At 62.0% G+C, this 18,916-nt stretch overlaps 1 protein-coding gene across 7 annotated transcripts; it reads right to left on the reverse strand.

Moving 5' to 3' along the window:
• Positions 1-170: 170 nt before the first annotated feature.
• Positions 171-18,675, reverse strand: TRAF7 (TNF receptor associated factor 7). Of its 7 annotated transcripts, none has more exons than XM_067706982.1 (21): positions 18,518-18,675; positions 10,967-11,193; positions 10,763-10,820; positions 9,137-9,228; positions 6,278-6,394; positions 5,694-5,786; positions 5,494-5,527; positions 4,625-4,808; positions 4,393-4,527; positions 3,529-3,746; positions 3,373-3,446; positions 3,098-3,146; positions 2,884-3,011; positions 2,605-2,687; positions 1,831-1,870; positions 1,613-1,729; positions 1,405-1,527; positions 1,136-1,255; positions 917-1,048; positions 717-836; positions 171-546 (listed from the first exon to the last, which is right to left on the reverse strand). In XM_067706982.1, the coding sequence occupies exons 2-21, from the start codon at positions 11,153-11,155 to the stop codon at positions 532-534; spliced, it is 2,121 nt and encodes a 706-aa protein (XP_067563083.1). In that variant the 5' UTR covers positions 11,156-11,193; positions 18,518-18,675; the 3' UTR covers positions 171-531. The 7 variants fall into 7 exon arrangements, with proteins under 7 accessions (XP_067563083.1, XP_067563085.1, XP_067563084.1 ...); XM_067706984.1 differs by having other exon boundaries at positions 11,075-11,193; positions 18,518-18,674; XM_067706983.1 differs by lacking the exon at positions 18,518-18,675 and adding an exon at positions 13,317-18,403.
• Between the last annotated feature and the right edge of the window lie 241 nt (positions 18,676-18,916).

Raw genomic sequence — 18,916 nt, forward strand, 5'->3', positions numbered from 1 at the left:
GGGAGGAGAAGTCACCAAGAGTGTACATCCTGGGGATATCAACAGGAGCCTCCTGTGGTCCCTGCCCAGCTTCCCACCCCAGCTTCTCTCACACTGGCTGCTGGTGCCTGTGCTCCCCAGTGTCCTCAGGTGGCCTCTTCCTCCCCCTGAGGACCATCCCCATTCAAAGCCACAGTCTGTGCAGCTTTTATTTCAATCAGGAAGTAATCAAATTTATACACAGTCTAAAAACAGTAGAAAAGGTGAGTAAAAAGGCCCACAGTCCATCTGGAGTGGGGATGGAGGGTGGGCCTGGTGAGCGTCGTACCTGGCACCCAGACGGTCTGGGCACTGTCCTGGCAGTGACGATGACAAGGCCAAGCAGAGAGAGGCTCACTGGGCGCAGGGCAGGGAGGGCATTGTCTGCCTGGCTGAGTCTGCCTGCCTGTTCCCATGGGGTAGGCAGAGACCCCAAGACCAGTCACGTGGCTCGCCGGACTTGGACAGGCCTAGGTCAGGCCCAGAGGAAGCCAAGACCTGGCCTGGATTCTGTTAGCAAGTCCACACCTGCAGGGGAAAGGCTCTGTTTCAGGTGCCCCTTTGGCCATCCAGTCCCAGAGCCAGCTGCCGTCCATACCTGCCTTCACTGCCCCCTGCCCAGGGCCGCTAGATCCCAACTCCCCCACCCCCGCTCCCCCCATGCAGCCCCTTTGGATGGCCTGAGCCAAGGCACTGACCTTCACGGTGCTGTCCACGGCTCCCGAGAAGAGCCGGCCCCGGGACACTGCCAGCGCAGTCACACTGCCCTGGTGACGCAGCAGAGTCTGCGTGCAGATCATGTTGTCCATACTCCAGACCTGGGGGCACATGGGACATGAGGACCGCCCAGGCCTGGCACCCGCCCTGAGCCTCCCACTGTCGGTAGGCCAGCTCGCACCCTGAGAGACCGGTCGTAGGATGCGCTGAAGACTTTGGTCTGGTCTGGCGTCGAGATGACCGCCAGGGCATACACAGTGCCAACGTGTCCTGTCAGGGTCCGCACTTGCTCCTTAGACTCAATGTCCCACACCTGAGGGGTGGCACAGGCAGGTCAGAGACACAGACGGGGAAGACAGGGGCCCAGAGTCAGACCCTGCCCTTTGGCATCCACTCTTACATGGATGAGGTTCTCGTAGGTGCCACAGACAATGTGGTGATTCGTCACGGCAATAGAGTAGACGCTGCCGCCAGATGTCTGCAGGACGTGGATGCAGTCGAGGGTCCGGATGTCCCAGATCTATGGGCAAGTGCGGGCCACTTGGTCCCAGGCCAGGCGCCTCATCCCCTGGACCTCTCAGCAGCCCACCACCCAGGGTGCTTGTGAGGGTCTCCCCACGCTGGCAGCGTGGGGGCAGGGCAGATGGAGCCGGCACAGGGAGGGCGCACCTTGATTGTCTGGTAGGAGCCGCTGTACAGGTAGCTCTGGGCAGCCACCAGGGCCCGCACCCAGTGGTTGAGGCCGGTGAGCTCCTTCTTCAGCTTCAGCTCGGTGCCCACAATGTCCCACACCTGTGGGAGTGGCTGTGAGCGCAGGCCTGGGGGGCAGGCACCGGCACCCTGCCGCCCCGCACACACATACACCACCTTGCCTGACCTTGATGGCCTTCAGGGAGCCGCTGAAGAGCATGTTGTGTGAGGAGACCAGCGTGCACACCGGGTTGTCATGGGCCCGGATTGTGTTCACCTTCTGCAGGTTCTGGATGTCCCAAACCTGGCGGGAGGGAGGACGGGAAGCCTTAGGCCCTGGCAGAGCCCAGGCCCCAATGGCACAGTGAGCCTGGGGGTCCCGGCCCACCCGCCGGCCCCACTCACGATGATGGTGCAGTCGGCTGAGCCGCTGTAGAGCTTGCACCTGGGGAAGCAAAGCCAAGGTGTCAGGGTGCGAGAAGCCAGTACCCTCGCTGACAATGCCCTGGCCAGGCTGGGGGAGCACTGGCCACTGGGAACCAGCAGCCTGGGCCATTGCCAGGATCACTGCTGAGCCCAGCCTTGGTTTTCCTGCCTTAGCGAGGGGACCTTGGAAGTGGAGGCCCAGCCCCGTGCCTGCCTGGCAAGCATCTGACAGCTGAGCTGGGAGGTAATTACCCCTGTTAGTGTTGTTGGCAGTCAAGCTGTTGCTTCCTGTGAGCCAGCATCTCTCTCTCATACACACACACTCACACACTCACGCCCACAAGAAGCCTCATGACACAAGACAGGAGGGAAGGTCTAGAAGGGGCACCCTAGGGGTGAGGGGGTGGCCAGGCAGGCTTCTCTGTGGTGCTGCGCCCCGGGCTCTGGCTGTCGGCCAGCAGTAGCTGAGGCCCTGCCTCCACTCTCTGGTCCCACCTCTGTCCTCTGGCTGCCTGAGGCTCTCCAGGGCCAAGGCTCTGCTCTGTGAATGTACGGCTTCAGAGGTGGAAGGCCCACATGCTGCCACCCATGATTCAGCCCTGCTCAGGGTGGAGGGCGTCTCCCAGGAGGAGCAGACAAGAGCCACTCTAGGACACGTGCAGCCACGGACTCAAGCTCACAGCCCACAGGACCTCCCATCCCTGGCTCCACATGGGCCCCGTGGTCTGTGGACACACGTGTGCCTGCACTCACCCCTGGATGCAGAGTGCCAGCACAATGCCATCATGGCCCTCCAGCGTCTTCTGGCACTTGTAGGTGGTACACGTGTCCCACACCTGCAGAGACCAGGATCAGGGCAGGTCCCAGCAGGGTCAGCCCAGTGGCAGGGGGCACCATGGCAGGAATGACGTGAGCATGGGGGGAGGGGAGAAAGCCCCATCCATGAGCAGGCCTGGAGCCGGCAGAGGCTGGTGTGCAATGCCCACCCCTGCCCCGCCAGGCTGCCAAGCCCCTAGGCAGGACCCTACCCACCTTGATGGTCTTGTCAGAGGAGCCGCTGAAGAGCAGGTCCCCCATTGAGTAGACGCAGAGACACCAGACAGGGCCCTGGTGACCCACAAAAGTTCCTTTGCACTTGAAGATCTGCTGTGGGTCGTAGGCTGCAGAGAGATGGGGGAACTGGTGATGAGGGAACTGGAGGGGGCTTCGGGGATGGCGGCGGGAGCGGCAGTGGGCCCATACTCACATCCTAGGATGCCCATGTTCAGCCGTGCATTGATGTGGGACAGCTCGTCCTGCGAGGCCAAGAGTAGAGCAGAGGGTGGGGTGGGCGGGGCTCCACAGCCCTCCATGGCCCCAGGCCTGAGCTCTGCCAGGGCAGGGCAGATGCAGCAACAGCCCTCCCAGCACAGACACCTAATCATAAGTGGGAACAAGCCTCCTGCTGGGACCCAAGCTGAGAGATGGTCCTGTGTCCCCCACCCCACCCCACCTCCCTGCATCAGGCCCCTGCCCGCTCACATTCAACATGGACGCGTCCCTCCGGAACTCCATGAGGTCCTCGCTGAGCTTGCTCTGGTTTTCATCCAGGACATCTGTGTAGCAGGGACCAGAAGAAGGGTGTCAGGGACCAGGAGGAGGGGCTGCACCCCTGCCACCTCTGGGCCAGGCTCTCACCGAACTTGAGTTCCAGGCTCTTCTCCAGCTGGTCGATCTTCTCTGAGAGCTTGCCCAACATGGAGCGCAGGAAGGCGATCTCCTGGTCCTTCTGGGCCAGTGCCACGTGCATCTCGTGGAAGCGGTCATCCGTCTGCTGAAGGAACTCCTTCAGGCCCTCGAAGCGGCAGGTCTCCAAGTGCGTCTCATACGTGTCCTGGTTTCCAATGAACGTGCACCTGGAGAGACAGGACAGCTGCCCTGCCCACCTGTTCAACTGCCCGCCCAGTTGGGCCCTTCCCTTTGCCTCCCCAACCCCAAGAATCTCTCTCAAATCCCACTTGTGTGCCCACTGCAGCCCCAATGGGCCACCATCCTCTGCATACCTGCATGCCCACCAACCCACCTACCCACCCTGCTTCTACCCAGCAATCCAGTCACTTCACTCCTGCTCAGAGCTCTTCAAGGGCTCCTCCACCACCTCACCAGCTTCTGCCCTAAAGAGCCAGCTGCTGCCTCTTCTCCCACCCCCACCTCCCCTCTGCTGCCGGAAGCCCTCACCCAGGTCTTTGCCTGGCTCGTGCCCACGCATGCATTCATTCTCAGCTCGTGCCTTCCCCAACCACCCGCAGCTCCCTGACCGCTCCGTCCCCCGTGTTCCCATGGTGCGCAGGTCTCCTCAGCACCTGTACCTCAGTTTGTAATTACATAGACGATGGTGTGGTTCCCGCTAAGGTCGTCTCCCCAGAGCCTGGCAGACAAGTGGATCTCAACCAAGGTTTGCTGAAGGAGGGACCGTGAATGCCCGCCCAGGCCCACTCGCCCCCTCAGGTCCGCCCACCCCCATCCCGGGGCAGCCCCGTGCGCCCACCCCCGCCCACTCACCCGTACTTGGAGTGGGGACACTTGATGTGCTCGCACTCCTTGAGATGTGCCTCCAAGTTCATCTTGAGAAGGGGCGGGCAGCTGGGGTTGTTGGGGCACCGCACAGGCCTGTAGTCACAGCTGCCCTCGTGGTCCCTGGAGGAGGTGGGACGTGGGGGGGGCTGAGTCCCCAGGGGCACTGGTTCTCAGTACCCCTGGGGGGTGGGGACTGGGGATGGAGGGGGGCACTTACTTCCGGGCGCTGAGCTTGATGGTGAAGGGACACCCTCGGGGGTCCACCTCAAAGACAGTGGGCTTCCCGCCCCCCACTGCCCGACAACCGTGCCTGCAGTGGATGAAGAGCTCGCCAATCTGCTCAGCCACTGCGATGTTGTTCACCACCACCGTCAGCTTGGCATTGTCCACGGGACACTTCTCTGGGGGGGAGGGCATGCTGACCCCACAGCCCACCCAGCCACCATCTCCCCTGGCAGCCCTGCCCTGGGCACTGTGGCCAGGCTGCTCTGGGGGAGACCATTCCCTGGTGGGTGGCAGGCCTGGAACATGCTCCCCCAGCTGGGTGGGCTGAGCCTCTGTCAGGGGCCTAATCCACCCATCTACCTTCCCCTCTGGGGCGCCCGTAACAGGAAAGGGTGCACGGCTGGGCCACCAAGAATGACCACTGGGTGAGCAGGTGGTGGCAGAGGCCTCTCAGTTGACCCGAGAGTCTGGGGCAGGGCCAAGAGAGCTGAGGACAGAGCACAGAGAGGGCCAGTCCTGGGCCAGCTGCTAAGGCCTGAGACGGTGAGGCCGGCAGCCTTGACAGCAGGGGCAGCATCCGAGAGAGTGGGCACTGTGCCCAGAAGGCCCACCCACACCCGCTGTGGGGCGGGCTCTGAGCTGCCGTGCTCGGGCTCTGAGCTGCCGTGCTCGTCAAGGTCTTGAGCCTGGCCCGAACCTGGCCTGAGCAGTCACCCAGGAACCACTGCCGCAGGAGGACTAGGGAGAAGCGGCTGTGCAGCCAGGGTCTCCATCAGTGCTGGACCCAGGCCGGACGTCCCCGGAGGGACCTCCCACCGCTGGGGAATAAAGTTGGCCGAGCCTAGGCTGAGAGGGCCCTACCTGACTTCAAGGCGCATCTTCGACAGAAGGTGTGCTGTGGAGACAATGGGCGGATTGGGGTGTGGTGCAGAGCTGCCCCCACCCCGTGCCCACTGCAAAGGGCACCTGCTGGGCGGCCAGACCAGGCCTGTGAGCGAGGCCAAGGCTCCCCATGAAAGGGGCCTCACGGTGGTGCACAGGTCGGGGAGGGGCAGCCTCACCCCACACGTGGTGATCACAGGGTCCTTGAACACACTGCAGCAGAGCTGGCAGCAGAGCTTCACCGAGGGCTGCTCGGCAAACACCAGCGGCTCCTAGAACAGGCAGGGCTGGGTGAGGGTGGGGCCTGGGACTGCTGACATGAGTGCGGGCACCCAGGGCCCCAGCCCCTTCCTCTGCGGGCCTGGGCTGCCCTCTTGGGGTGGAAGCACCTCTGCCAGGATGTGTCCTGAGAGGAGGAGTCCGCTGAAGCCTACAGCTGGGCCTGAGCTCCAGCAGACCTGAGCAGGAAGGACCCCTCCAGCCATGCCCTCACCCCATGACACCTACCCTCTCCCTGGGACAGAGACTAGAAAGGGCCCCACGTGGAACCCACCTTTCATTCCCAAAGCTGATGCCTGGGCAGCCCCTAGGGTGGGGAGTGAGAAGAAGGCGCCTGGGGGACCCAGCCCAGCCCCCCGAGTCCCTGACGTGGACCTGTGCGGATCAGGGGCCCCGATCAGGGCCTGAGGGGAAGGTGCCCCCACCGCCCCAGGACGGGGAGGGTCCCTTGGAGTCTGCACCGAGCCTGCCCGGCCACACCTACCGGCTCCTCCTCCTCCTCGGGCAGCGAGAATGTGGAGCGCAGGGACATGCTGGACTCCGAGTGCAGGGAGCGGACGGAGATGGCCGAGTCAGAGCGGCGTGGGGTGCTGATGGGGGGCTGCGGGCAGACAGGAGGCCGTCAGCTGGCAGGAGGGCCGGGCTCGGACCCCCGTCCCAGTGGGCGCCCACTTAGCCCACAGCCCGGCTGTGCGCGGGGAGCCGGTGTGACGCCCAGGCCCCGCCTGCCTGGCAGTCCCGGCCCTGTGGTTGGGACGCCTGCTTACATCTGCCAACTTTCTTTGTGTAAATGGAGAGACTTCCTGCTATTCAATTCTACGAGGACACGCTCGGCCTGCTTCCTGCTTCCCGTGAGGGAATGTAGGCCGCAGAGGGGACACCTCCACCAGCCAATCCCGGGGCAGGGGTGGCCACGGCCCCCAGACTGCTGGAGGGAAGGGGGTGGAAGGCTGGCCGCGGGAAGTTGCAGGGCTCCAGGTGCCCGCTGGGCTCAGCCACCCGCCTGGCCGTCCTGGCCGGGGACACTAGCCCAGGCCAGTGAGGCTCCCTGAGGGGAGGTGGGGACACCCCCACCAAACCCCAACCAAGCTTCTGAGAGCAGGAGGGGGGGCCACGGGTGCTCGTCTCTGTCTGAGCCACCAGAAACACGGATCTGGGGGAGTGCCAGGGCAAGGGGTACTGTCCCTTCCTCCCCTCTGGGCCTGGAACCCTCCAGAAGAGATACTCCAAGAGCAATCGCTCCCCACGCTCTTCCCCTCCTGCCCCGAAGCTTCATTCATGAGCCATAAACCTCCTGCCTCCACGCCCAGCCCACCTGCCCCCTCTAGGTCCCAGCCACTCTGGGACCTGGCTGCCTCTGTCTGAGCCTCTGTGGGTGTGGGGACTGTTGGAATGATCCCCTCCCCGCCAGCCCGGGGTGTGGGACCCACAGCGGGCAGAGGGAGGCTGGCCGGGCAGTTCCAGGGGCCGGCTTCCCCGAGCGGGTGCAGCAGAGATCAGTGTCCCCAGCATGCCCGCAGACAGGGACCTCCCTCACCAGGGCAGCACCCACCTCCCGTCACAGCATCTCAAGTGGCATGTTTGCATGGAAATGCCACATGAGGAACAAGAGGGGAAATCAGAAGAAGTGAGTCAAGTTATCCCCAGGGCAGCGATGGAAACCAGAGGGTGAGAGCAGGTCAGGACAGGAGCTGGACTAAGCATACGGGGCCTGGCCTGGCTCTGTTCTCCCCTGCCCCCCTAGCCCCCTGCCCCCCTGCCCGCCTGCCCCTTGCTGGGCTCCCACTCCTCCTGAGTGAAGAGGCTGTGGCTGCCAGGCCTGGGCTGGGGGCAGGGTAGCTGGCCCTAAGGTACAGAGCCTGGGGGAAGGCCTGGCTCCCCAGGGCAAGCAGAGGGGGCAGCCTGTGGGGGCCGAACATCCAACAGAGATGGTGCCCAGGTGGCCGCGGCTCAGGGCCCTCACAGCACACGCCTACCTCCTTAGAGCCACCAAAACCCAAGGATTCCAGAAACCACAGGCACGGGGAATTCACTTCCTTCAAGGCCCAGCTGGGCAGGCGAGCCTTCTGTTCCCAGCCTCACTCCATGGGCAGGTCACAGGTCCCGGAGACCGAGGCAGGCAGAGCCCAAGGGAAGGGGGAGCTCGTGTTTAGGGAGGGCCTAGTGCAGTGCTGGGCACACAAACGTGTTTGTTTGAATAATTAAAAATACTTTTTTTCTCTCTATTAAATAGGAAACAAAGGCCTGGCTGCCCAGCATGAGGAGAAGCCTTCGGTGCTGGGAGGCTAGAAGGGCTGGAGCATTGACCGGGGTCTGTCGGGGGCTCTGAGGGAAAGCAGAAAGCAGGCACAGGAGAGGTGAGTGGCAGTGGGAAGTTGCTCGCATCCCACCCCCACCAGCCAGGCCAGCCTTCGCTTCCCGCAGCAGTCCCAGAGCCGGGCGAGGACCAACAAACAGGGAATGGCCACTGTGACCCTGGCCACACGGCCTGGGTACCGACAGCCAGCTCCAACTCTGACCCAAAGCCCTTCCTCACTGACCCCAGCCTGGGCCTATCCATCTTTCCCCACCTGCTGAACCCCGTCTCCCTCGTCAGGAACCCCAAACTCGGGGCCTCTGCCTCTACCCGGCAACCCACCCATTCATCCTCTGCTCAACAACAGATGAAGCTTTAAAAATGGGGTTTTTTCCCTGGTGGTGCAGTGGTTACGAATCTGCCTGCCAATGCAGGGGACGCAGGTTCGAGCCCTGGTCCAGGAAGATCCCACATGCCGTGGAGCAACTAAGCCTGTGCGCCACAACTACTGAGCCTGTACTCTAGAGCCTGTGAACCACAACTACTGAAGCCTGCACGCCCTAGAGCCCGTGCTCCGCAACAAGAGAAGCCACCGCAATGAGAAGCCTGCGCACTGCAAAGAAGAGTAGCCCCCCCTTGCTGCAACTAAAGCCCATGTGCAGCAACGAAGACCCAATGCAGCCAAAATAAATAAATAAATATTTTTTAAAAGGGGATCTGATCTAGTTACCCTCCCGAATGAACCTTCTGTGGCTCCCACTCCCACAAGATAGAGCCAAACTTGCCTCCTCTCAGCGTGCAGGCGCCACACCCTCTGGCTCAGCCACCTTCACCAGCGCCTCTCTCTGGAAACCCAGCCATGGGTGCTCAGGCCTCAGGGTGTCGCACATGCTGGGCCTCTGACACCAGCTCGCTTCACCCTCAGACCTGAGCTCGCGGCTGAGGCTCCACCTTCAGCTCCTCCTGGGCCCTGGGCGCCTGGAGGGAGGGCATGGTGGGAGGCAGGCTCTGGAGGGGTGGGGAGGGGGGAGCGAGGTGCAGACCTACCATGCTGTCCTCCTCGTCCCGTGGGGAGTAGGCGAGGGAGCTGGAGGAAGAGGGCGTCCTGCGGTGCTGTTTGTATGTGCTGGTCCCATCAGCTGCGAAGAAAACAGGGCTGAGATGCCGCGAGCGGGGCCGTGCGGGGAGGCCTGACCACCGTGGCAGGCAGTGGGCTCCTTCGCAGATGGGCCAGGCAGGGGCGGAGGCTGGGCTGGGGGTTGTGGTTGCCTCCCCAGGTCTAACCAGTGCCTGCAGCTCACCTGCAGGGCTCAGCCTGCCCTGGACAGTCCCAGAGCTGAGTCCAGAAGCTCCCAGCCCCAGCCCTGCCACCCACAGGCAGAGAGGTCTGAGGCCCCTCAGCTGGTACGTGGTGGGGCCAGGATGGCAGCCTGGTGGTCTAGGTCCCCTCTCCGCCCACCTCTTCCCCTGGTGCGGCCAGAATCAGGAACCGGCCACAGGCCCTCTTGGCCTCCTACAGGGAAGGCTGCTGAAGGCATGGTCCTCCTCCTCCTGCACGTCACCCCAGCTGCCCAGAGAAGGCACTGGTCAGGGGTCCACGTGGGAATAGGAGCCAGCCTCACAGGCCCTGAAGGCAGCAGCCAGAGGCCTACAGTGGCCAACACTGGTCTCAGGCCCCAGCCAGGGCCAGATGTCACAACAACCAGCCCCAAAGGCCTGGTTCATGATCCAGGCTTCAAATGGCTGCCCTGTGACTGGGCCTCAGTTTCTCTGTCTGTAATGAGAGGGGCTGGGCGAGGCAACTGTTCGTGCCTGGTCACTGGCTCTGACCATCCCTGATACTGAGGGAGTCGCTGGGTTGGCCACGGGCGAGACAGGCCCCCGTTACTCTCTGCCCAGGAGCTTTTGACTGCCACGACAGGGTGCTACATGGTTTCTAAAGCTGGATAAGAAATTAAAGAACAATTACTCGGGTGATGCGATTAAGGGGTATGTATATTTGTTTTTTCCTCAGAAAAGAACATCTAAGAATAAAGGAGGGCTCTTTCACAGCCCCTGAGGGGGTCACCCAGTGGTAAAAAGAAGCCTGTGTGAGCAGATGTCCATGGCGGCCTGGTGATCCCACTGAAAAGTGTATCCAGAAGATACCGTGGAAAAGCAATTAAAAAACTAATTAGCAGCTGGTGTTCTCCTACGAAGGGCAGTCCTGAAAAGGCAAAAGAACACACACTGCTCCCCAGAAGCACCGGTCCTGACAGGAGGGGCCCCATGCCCTCATGTCTTCGGGAAGGAGGCTGTGCCCTCGTGGTCTAGTTCCTCACCACCTCCCAGAACACACAGTGCTGAGGGCTCAACCATGGGACCAGACTCGGGAAAGGACCCCGTGAGTACTTCTTATCACCTCCCCATGCCCAGCCTGGTCCCCAGTCCTGACCTTTCAGGGCCTGCTAGAAGCCTGTGTGGGACGAGTCAGGGGTCGCTTGATAAAGGACAGGTGTGCAAAGTGGTGCCGGAGAAGTCGGGCGGCCCACCCCAGAGAGGTGGCAGGCGAGGCCCCGGGAGGCAGGTGCAGGAGGATGTGGGGTTGTGGGAGGAGGATGTGGCAGTGGAACAGGAGGGAGCAGGATGGGGAACTCCTGCCCAGCCCAGGTTGGCCTGGGCTCACAGGCTCACCTTTTGTGATGGTGGTGACAGCCGAAAAGGCGGGCCCGAAGGTCGTTTCCATTCTGGTCTGGAGAGAAAACAGAGGAGACTTGGCCTTGACCCCAGCGAGGATGTGGACACACACGTGGACATGAGCTGACATGCTTTCTCACTAACGAGTCCACATGCGTGCATATACTCAGACATGCCAACCACACACACGGCATGGCCCACCCGAGGGACCTCCAGGTAGGGAGAGGACTGCTCTGGTAGCTCTTCTGGGGCCCTGGGTATGTGGGGTGTGCACAGAGGCAGACCATTCCCCGAGGGTGTCCCCCTTACCCCGGTGGCGGCGTCTGGGGTAGGAAGGTTGCTAGGCCCCCCGGAGAAGCGGTTGTAGCGGGCGCTCTTGCCCGAGCTCATGCTCTAGAGAGGCATCTAAGGTCCTCGGGCAGCATCCCCTATGGGTGGAGCACAAATGAAGGGCTTTGGAGATGGTGGCCAAGCCCCTGTCGGTTGGTGGGGCCGCTCCACACAGGCAGGCCCCCTCTGGCCAGTCCACCACAAGGCACGCTTCAGTCTCTCTCCACCACCAATCCCAACAAGGGCAGGTCCATGCGGGCAAAGTCCCTTCCCCTCCCTCCCGTCCCAGGTGTGCACAGGCCAGAGAAAAGGAGGAGACCCTGGGTTCAAGCAGGCAGCTGACACTCAGTTCTACCTTGCTTTAAGGCTTAACCCTTTGGAAAAGCCCACCAGCTCTACCCCAGAGCTGGAGAGCCCCTCACCCCTGCTCTGTCTGCTCCTCTGGGTCCGAGGTCTGAATGTCCCTGGGGCCAAGGCTGGGTATACACAGCAGGACAAAGCCACAGGCCTGTTTCCTGCCAGGGCAGGTGTGGTCAGGCCGAAGCCACCTGGTCTGCAGGATGTTGGGGATGCTGGCTGTGCCCACAGAGAACCTGTGGGTGACGTACTTGGAGCCCAGCCCCTCACCAGCCTCATCACATGCAGAAAGCCCCTTCGGGTGGGGGAGGAGCGAAGAACTCCGACTCTTGATCTTGTACAGGTCACCCACTCCAGGAACAAAGGGTGCCCCAGTGTGACCCAGTCTCAAGGGCTGGGGTGGCAGGGAGAAGGCACAGTGGGAATCATCCCAGGTCTCTGGTGACTCCCATCCAAGAAGAGAGGGGCTAGATGGGCCCTGAGAGAGCTGGCCAGGCCCAGGTGTACCCACAGAGTAGGAAGAGATTAGAAAGAAAAGGAGACCCAGTCAGCAGCTCACACTAGGACGGGACCCCAGGGAGAGCTGCTCCATTCCCGAGACAGTGCCCACCCTGTGGTGGCCCTATCAGCAGGCACCCCCTGGGAGCGGTCTTCCCCATGTCAGGACCCTCAACAGTCTGTAGCCAGGAGCACAGTCTCCCCCTGCAGCAGTCGGCTGTGTTGGGAGCCACGAGACCGCCGGCTTGAAGCCAAGCTCCCCACGGGGAGGAAGGCCAGACGCTCAGGACTGCTGTCAACAGGCCCACTTGAGCTCTCCACCTCAGGAGACCCCCAGCAGCATCCCCGGGACTGTGGGCTCATTGCCTGGTGCCCGGCCCAGCCATCAGACCAGCATCAGGAACTGCTCTAGGAGGTCAGGCTCATCTTGCTCCTGGGGCCGCGTGGCAGGCAGGGGCCCACTCTGTGGTCTGGAGTCCTGCAGGACTGTGAGGCTCCAGGGGGGAAGGGCTGCTAAGCCCCCCACACTGTGGGAGAAGGCGGGAGATGCTCTCTGCCCCCTACTGTGAGTCCAGCAGAGAGCAACTGTACAGTCCAGCTGGTTCTGGCACCTTCCACACCAGGTCCTCCTGACCTGGACCATGTAGCGATGTCCACGCCCCACCCCTCCACGGCCAAGCAGTGTGACCTGGGGCCCACCCAATGGTCCCCCAACCCGGCCTGCAGGTCTGCAGGGAGGGGGTGGGCTCTCAAGCATACCCGGCCCTCTGCACTGTGCTCCCAAGCTGCTCACCCCTTCAAATGCCACCTGCACGCCACCCCCCCAAACTTTGAGACTCAGGCATTGACAGGGTGGCTCTTGGCCCCTGCAATTGGCACTGCCATGAGGCACCTCCCCCGCAGGGCTCTGAGCCCCTGTGGGTCTGGCTATATAGGGGGTCCTGAGAGCTTGGCCAAAGCCCCCCTGTCCTGCCCACCACTCTCCCTGGTGTGACTCGAGGGGCTTGGCTGCCTGCCCCAGCCCAGGCTCTCTGGTGGCTTGTCCTCTCAGGGGAGAGACGGGGGCTCCTGAGAGTGGGCAGCGCCAGGCCCTCAGGCAGAGGGGTGAAAGGGGCTTGTCCCGAAGCCCACCTCCAGCCCCGCTGCGAGTCTGCATGCTAAGCAGGAAGTCTTGGAGGCCGCTCTGCTTGGGGTAAGGACACTCTAGCTGCAGTGAGGCCCAGACAGTGGAGAGTAGGAGCTCCAAGATTCCTCACATCAGCATGAAAAGCTCCATCCTTTGGGGAAACCCAGGGTTGGCTCCAGCCTTAGCACCACGGGGGTGGAAGTGGGGGGTGTCACAGGGAGGCCACTGGCTGACACTGACCTGGATTTTACAATCCATCTGCTCCTTCCAGTGCAAGCTCCCAGGGCCAAGAAGCCAGCTGCTGGCTCCAGCAAGCGGCACCCACGGTCCGGGTGGCCAGGACCACAGCAGGCGCTCCCCCAGGACCTCAGCCAGCCCGCTGCCTGGCCCCCTTCGGTGCCGGGTGCCCAAGTGCCTGTTGCTGCAGCCTGGGAGAGCTGGCGTCTGGCTGTCCTGCACTCTGAAGTGAAGTAAACAGAAAGGCACGCAGGGCCCGCAGGGCAACATGCAAATCAGGCCGGAAAGTCCGCAGACAGCCAATAGCGGTCAGGCCCGGGAGGGGATGTACAAGACCGGCCAGTGAACCAAGCTGAGTGAGGGAAGGAGGGAGGGAACCATTTCCCGGTTCACAGGGTTCAGTGTGCAGCCCCAGCCCTGGACAGGGGGGTGGGGGGAAGACCCTGCTCGCCCCGCCCACCCGGAACCAGAACCAGAGATTGCATCCAGAGCATCTCAGAATTGAGCAAGATGCCCTCAGCCTGCCCTCAGGCCGGTCCCTGGGGGCTGCATTTCGCAATAATAGTCTTCCCCAGTATCCTTTGGCTCTGGAGGCCAAAACCCCAGAAACACAACAGCACACGCAGCACTCCCCTGGTTGGGGCTACAGGGAGGCTGGGCCCAGCCGTCCTGGGGGTGTGCCCTGGCCCCCCAGAGAAGGAGGCCTCTTCCCCACCCCACAGTCAGCCTGAGGCTCTTAGGCAGGCAGGAAGTTGTCAACTAGAGCAAGAATCCTCAGCCAACCCAGAGCCTGGCCTCTCTCAAACTGGGAAAAGCCGTGTGGGATGGGCCAACTAGGGAGACCTGGGGTTGGGGAGGGCGAGAAAGGGCTTCCCCTCAGTCCTTCCCCACTCCCTGCCAAGTCCCCACACCTGTTCCCAGGTGCCTCAGCAGAGCCCAGGGGAGGGACTCAGGGATTCTATCCCAGAAAGAGAAAAGCCCCCAGGTCCTGATGGAAATGGGGCTGTCCACCTTGGATAAGGCTGTTGGGAGAGTGGGACCAACGGATGCTTAGAGTCCGTGCAGGAGCAGCCCGTCTCCTGCCTCGCCTGAGCCAGGGGTCAAGACCCAGGGGTCTTTGTCCACCCACATCCATGTCTAAGGGGCTCCTGGGGTCTGCGGTGCACTCACCACCCAATGAGGAACCAGCGATCTGCCCAGAATGCCCCAGCCCCTGCACTTCTCCACCACAGCCCCTCTTCAGGAAAGCCCCTCACCAGCCCCCTTCTCTGAGCAGCCTGCGCAGGAGGGCAGGCCAGCTCCATCGGGGCCCCTCCTCAGCCTGTCCCCTGGAGGGAGCCCAAAGGGATCTTCTGGGGCCTCACCCTCAGGACTGTGGGACATGACCCCCCTTTCCCTTAGTAAGTACCCAGAGTGGGTGTGGGTTAGGCATGGTCCCGTGGCTGGCAGCCAGTGGAGCGGTGGCCTAGGCTGGCCATGCCAGAGCTGGGGGCAGTGGGGTGGCCAGACGAGGCCGAGCCCCACCTCAAGGCAGCTCCTCTGATAGCCCTAGGCAGCAGATGTGGTGGGGTTCCCTGAACAGCACATGCTGAGCCAGCGAGGGGGTGGACTGCCCTATAAATGTCGTCAGGCCACACGTTTGGCACCGACTGCCCCAGGGAGGGGCGTGGGTGGCTCGGGAATCCTCGGCCCTTCCTGCCACGGAGCCGTGGGTGGCCAGCTGGCTGGACTGTGGCCGGAGCTCCAGGTGCAGCCCCTGGCATCACCTGCAGACTGCACAGCCCCCCAGTAAGCCCTTCCCTGGTCCCCCAGGTCCCCAGGCCCAAGCCCAGGCCAGGTTGCCAAATCCTATAGACACAGGCCCGGTTGCCATAGCAAAGCCACACACACTTCCCCTGGCTGTTTCCTGGAGTCCCCTTCATATGCCTTTTCCATCCCAAACAGGAAGGGTGTGATGTTGGGAACCCCCTCAGCAGGCCCTGATCTGAGGTCTGCCCGGCCTCCCTTCCCTCCCAGCACTCAGCCCAGACCTTTGCCCTCACCTTGCCATCCTTCCCTCGGTATTCACAGCCTGGACTCCCCAGAGGTTTCAAAGCTGCCTGCCTAGACACCTGCTGTGACCTCCCCTCCCAAGGGCTCTGCCCCCTTGCACCCTCCACCCAGGCTCCTGGCCTTTCCTGTCCAGGTCCAGCCTCTCCAGCCTCCCCGGGCCCCTGTGCTAGAGGGAGGGAGTCTCTCCTGCTCTGTGGCCTGGCCTTAACCCCCACTTGGCAATGGGAATGCCTTCCCTTCCCCAGTGCCCTTGGGGCCAGCCTCATCTCCCCATCATTTATCTCCCACATCTGATGGCCATGTATGAGGTGGGAACCTGGCCCAGCCTGGGGGACATGCAGAGGGCTTCCTGGAGGAAGGAGTTGGCCAGATCCAGAGCAGGGAGAGAATGTTCTGGGAAGAGGTGGCATTCATCCCCCTATCTCAGTGTCCGGCTGCAGGGCCACTTTTTCCTGTCCACACCTTCCCTCCACTTCAGTGCCCAGCCTAGCTTCGACTGCAGGTGCGGAACTGGGAAGCATGTCCCTAAATTAGTGGGTCTAAACTCATGGAAACAGGCCCTGGGCCTTCACCCAAGAGCCAAGTGGCCAGCAGTGCCTGGGCCCAGTCTGCACCTCCAGGCTCCCTTGGCCGTTTTCTCATCACTCCCTGCGTGGCTTCTGTCTCCTGGGCTTCCTCCTTCTTGCTCCCCTGTAGAAGTCAGGAAGGGCACGCAGTCCCTGGGCCAGATCTGGGTCTGGAGGTGACCGGGAGCGTGGAGGGCAGAGGTCTGGCCCAGCCCACTCCTCTGTCTAGCCCTCACCATCCAGCCCTCTGGCACATTCCTCCAGTCCTGGTGTCTGCTGGGCTGCTCCTTCCCCGCCGGGTGCCCTCCCTAGGTGCTCTTGGGATTGTTCACCCCTCCAAAAGGCTTCCAGATAGCCCGCCTCCTCCTGCTTAGGGCGGCCAAGGGCCAGGTATGCACAGTGACGTCAGCACCACCCCAATGCCCACCTCCTGCTTCGCCTGCCCCACCTGACTCCACGCTCCTCTGGGAAGCATCCATACCTCTTCTGCCCCACAGCCAGTGCACAGAGGACACTGAAGGCATCTGTTGAGAGGGGTTGGTGGGTCCATCTTCATGGGTCTGAGCCAGAGGTCTGAAGTCCTAGGTGCCCACCCACAAGTGCCAGACTCAGACCTGAGTTCAAATTCTGCTTCTGCTACTTAACAGGTGTGCGACTCTGGGCAAGTTACTTGCCTGCCAGGTCCTCGGATTTCTCACCTATTAAATGGAGTGGATGTACCCAAGTCTGGAAGGAACTGTGCGAGATGCCATGTGAGTTAACAGTGAAGGCTCCACTGACATCAGCTCCTCCTTGAAAACTGAAAATGGAAGCTGAGAGACCACCCCAGGCACAGACAGCCAGCGAGGGGTCATGACCAAGGCTGACCAAAGCCCTGTTCCTTCTGCTTCCTCTGTTGCCGCAGGCAAGCTGAGGAGCTCCACCTTGCATGTAAGCCAGCCCCTCCCCAAGCCATGCCAGCTAGCGGCCAAATCACCGTGTCGGGGCTGCCGAAGCCTCCCAAGTGGCTCAGGCCCTTCAACTGCATCTTCTTCCATTTCCCAAACTGTCCATTCCTTTGTCCAGCCAACTGGCTAAGGTTCACATCCACTGCAGGCCAGGCCCTACGCTCCTTCCCAGCCTGTCTCTTTCAGCCAGACTGCCCTTTTCCCTGCTCTTCCCCCGAGGGAGGTTCTGGCTTCCTGGAGATAGTACTGCTATAGGATGCAGGCACCTTGAGACACAGGGCCTGGGGTTTCCATGGAGAAACTTGAATCCGCAGAGCAGTGAAAAGTGGGAATTTATGACGGAGAGGGGAAGGGGTGTGGGAAGGGAGAGGCCCAAGAAAAGGAAAGAGGAAGAGAGAGGCCACATAGTTGGCAAAGGCCAGGGGGTGGGCAGGTCCCAGGAGAGGGGGCCTGTTGGGGGGGGAGGGGTCTGAGGGATGGGAGAAGGGTGTGCTGACAGGCTGGGCAGCATAGAGCTCTAAGCAAGGGACACAGCAAAGTAGGGTGGAACCCCTCCCCACTAGAGCAGGGTGCCATCCAGCAGGACCCCAGACTCATCCGCAGCTGACCACCCTGACCTGGCTCAAGACAACCAGGCCCGGGCAGCCAGACCCAGTGAGAACTAGGAGAGGAGGGCCCCAACCCACTCTCCTCTGCACACAAGCCAGCCTCCTCACTCTCTCCTACTTCCCCACTGAAGCTAGCAGTCCATCCTCCACTCACAACCAGAGGCTCTTTATTAGACTTAGACCTGATGCCCTCTCTCCTGTGCTTGAGTCCTCCAACAGCCTCCCTTGTAAGCACAATACAATCCCCATCCTGCACTCTGGTGTATCTTCACCAATTCACCTCTCATGACGTTGCCAGTACCCGCGGGTGTCCGCTGAGCTTCCTCACCCTGGGCCTTTGCACATCTTGCTACCTCTGCCCAAAAAGCTCTTCCAGCAACTTTCCAGGACGGGATGCTCACTGTAGGTGCCCCCTCCCCAAGCCATTCAGGAGCCCCTGGTACTCTCTTTCTTAACACCTCGCTTCTTTTTTTCATGGCACCTATCACAAATCCTCATGACTGTGTCTGTGCATTGTCAATCCCGCACCTCTCTCTAGATCACCCGTTCTCAAAGCGGGTATGCTTGGAAATGTCTGGAGACATTTTTGGTTGTCACCTCGGGGGTGGGGGAGGTTACTGGTATCCAGTGGGTGGACACCAGGGATACTGCTCAACACCCTACAAGGCACAGCAGGGAATGATGGGCACGAAGTATCAAGAGTGGCGAGGTTGTGACAAACCCTGAACGAGAAGAGCCTAGGAGAACTGGGATCATGCTCTCCGCAGTCTCCCCGCGCCTACCACAGTGCTGGGCACCCGGCGGCGATCAGTAAACGCAGGAAGAAGGAATGAATAAAGGAGAGAATGGAGAAAGGGAATGAGTGACGGACCAGCTGACAGACAGACGGACTGACCGGGGAGACCCCGGAGCGTCTCAGCCCCGCCCCCCAGGCCCGACCCATTCCCCAGACACCAACACGCCGGCCCTCCGCCCCACCGCGCGGGCCCAAGGCGCGAGCCCCAGGCCCGGCACGCCGCTAGGACACTCACCCGCCCGTGGCCGCTCGGGAATCGCAGCGCCACCCTCCCGCTTCATCGTGCCCCCTCTACCGCTGGCCGGGAAAGGGACAGGACGTTCGAGCCGGAAGCGCTCAGGCGCTGTGCCCGCCGGGATTTGCAGTTCCCTGGCTCTCGGGGCCCCAGGCGGCCGCCTTACTCGAGGCTCTTCAGAAACTACGACTTCCGGCGGCTCAGATGTTGCGGGGCGGGATTGGTGGCTTCAGAATCACTCTATGTTGCAGATCGGACTCTGATTGGCTATATATATCCGTCGCTCACAGTTAAGTTCAATGGCCTCTGCAAAAGGGTGGAGCTTCGGGTGTCAGGTCAGGGAGACCGCCCCCAAAAGAAATGTCAAGGCTCGATTGGTGGAGACTTGGAGAGTAGAGA

The sequence above is a fragment of the Pseudorca crassidens genome, chromosome 15, assembly GCF_039906515.1.
Source record: "Pseudorca crassidens isolate mPseCra1 chromosome 15, mPseCra1.hap1, whole genome shotgun sequence".
In the NCBI taxonomy this organism is placed as follows: domain Eukaryota; kingdom Metazoa; phylum Chordata; class Mammalia; order Artiodactyla; family Delphinidae; genus Pseudorca; species Pseudorca crassidens.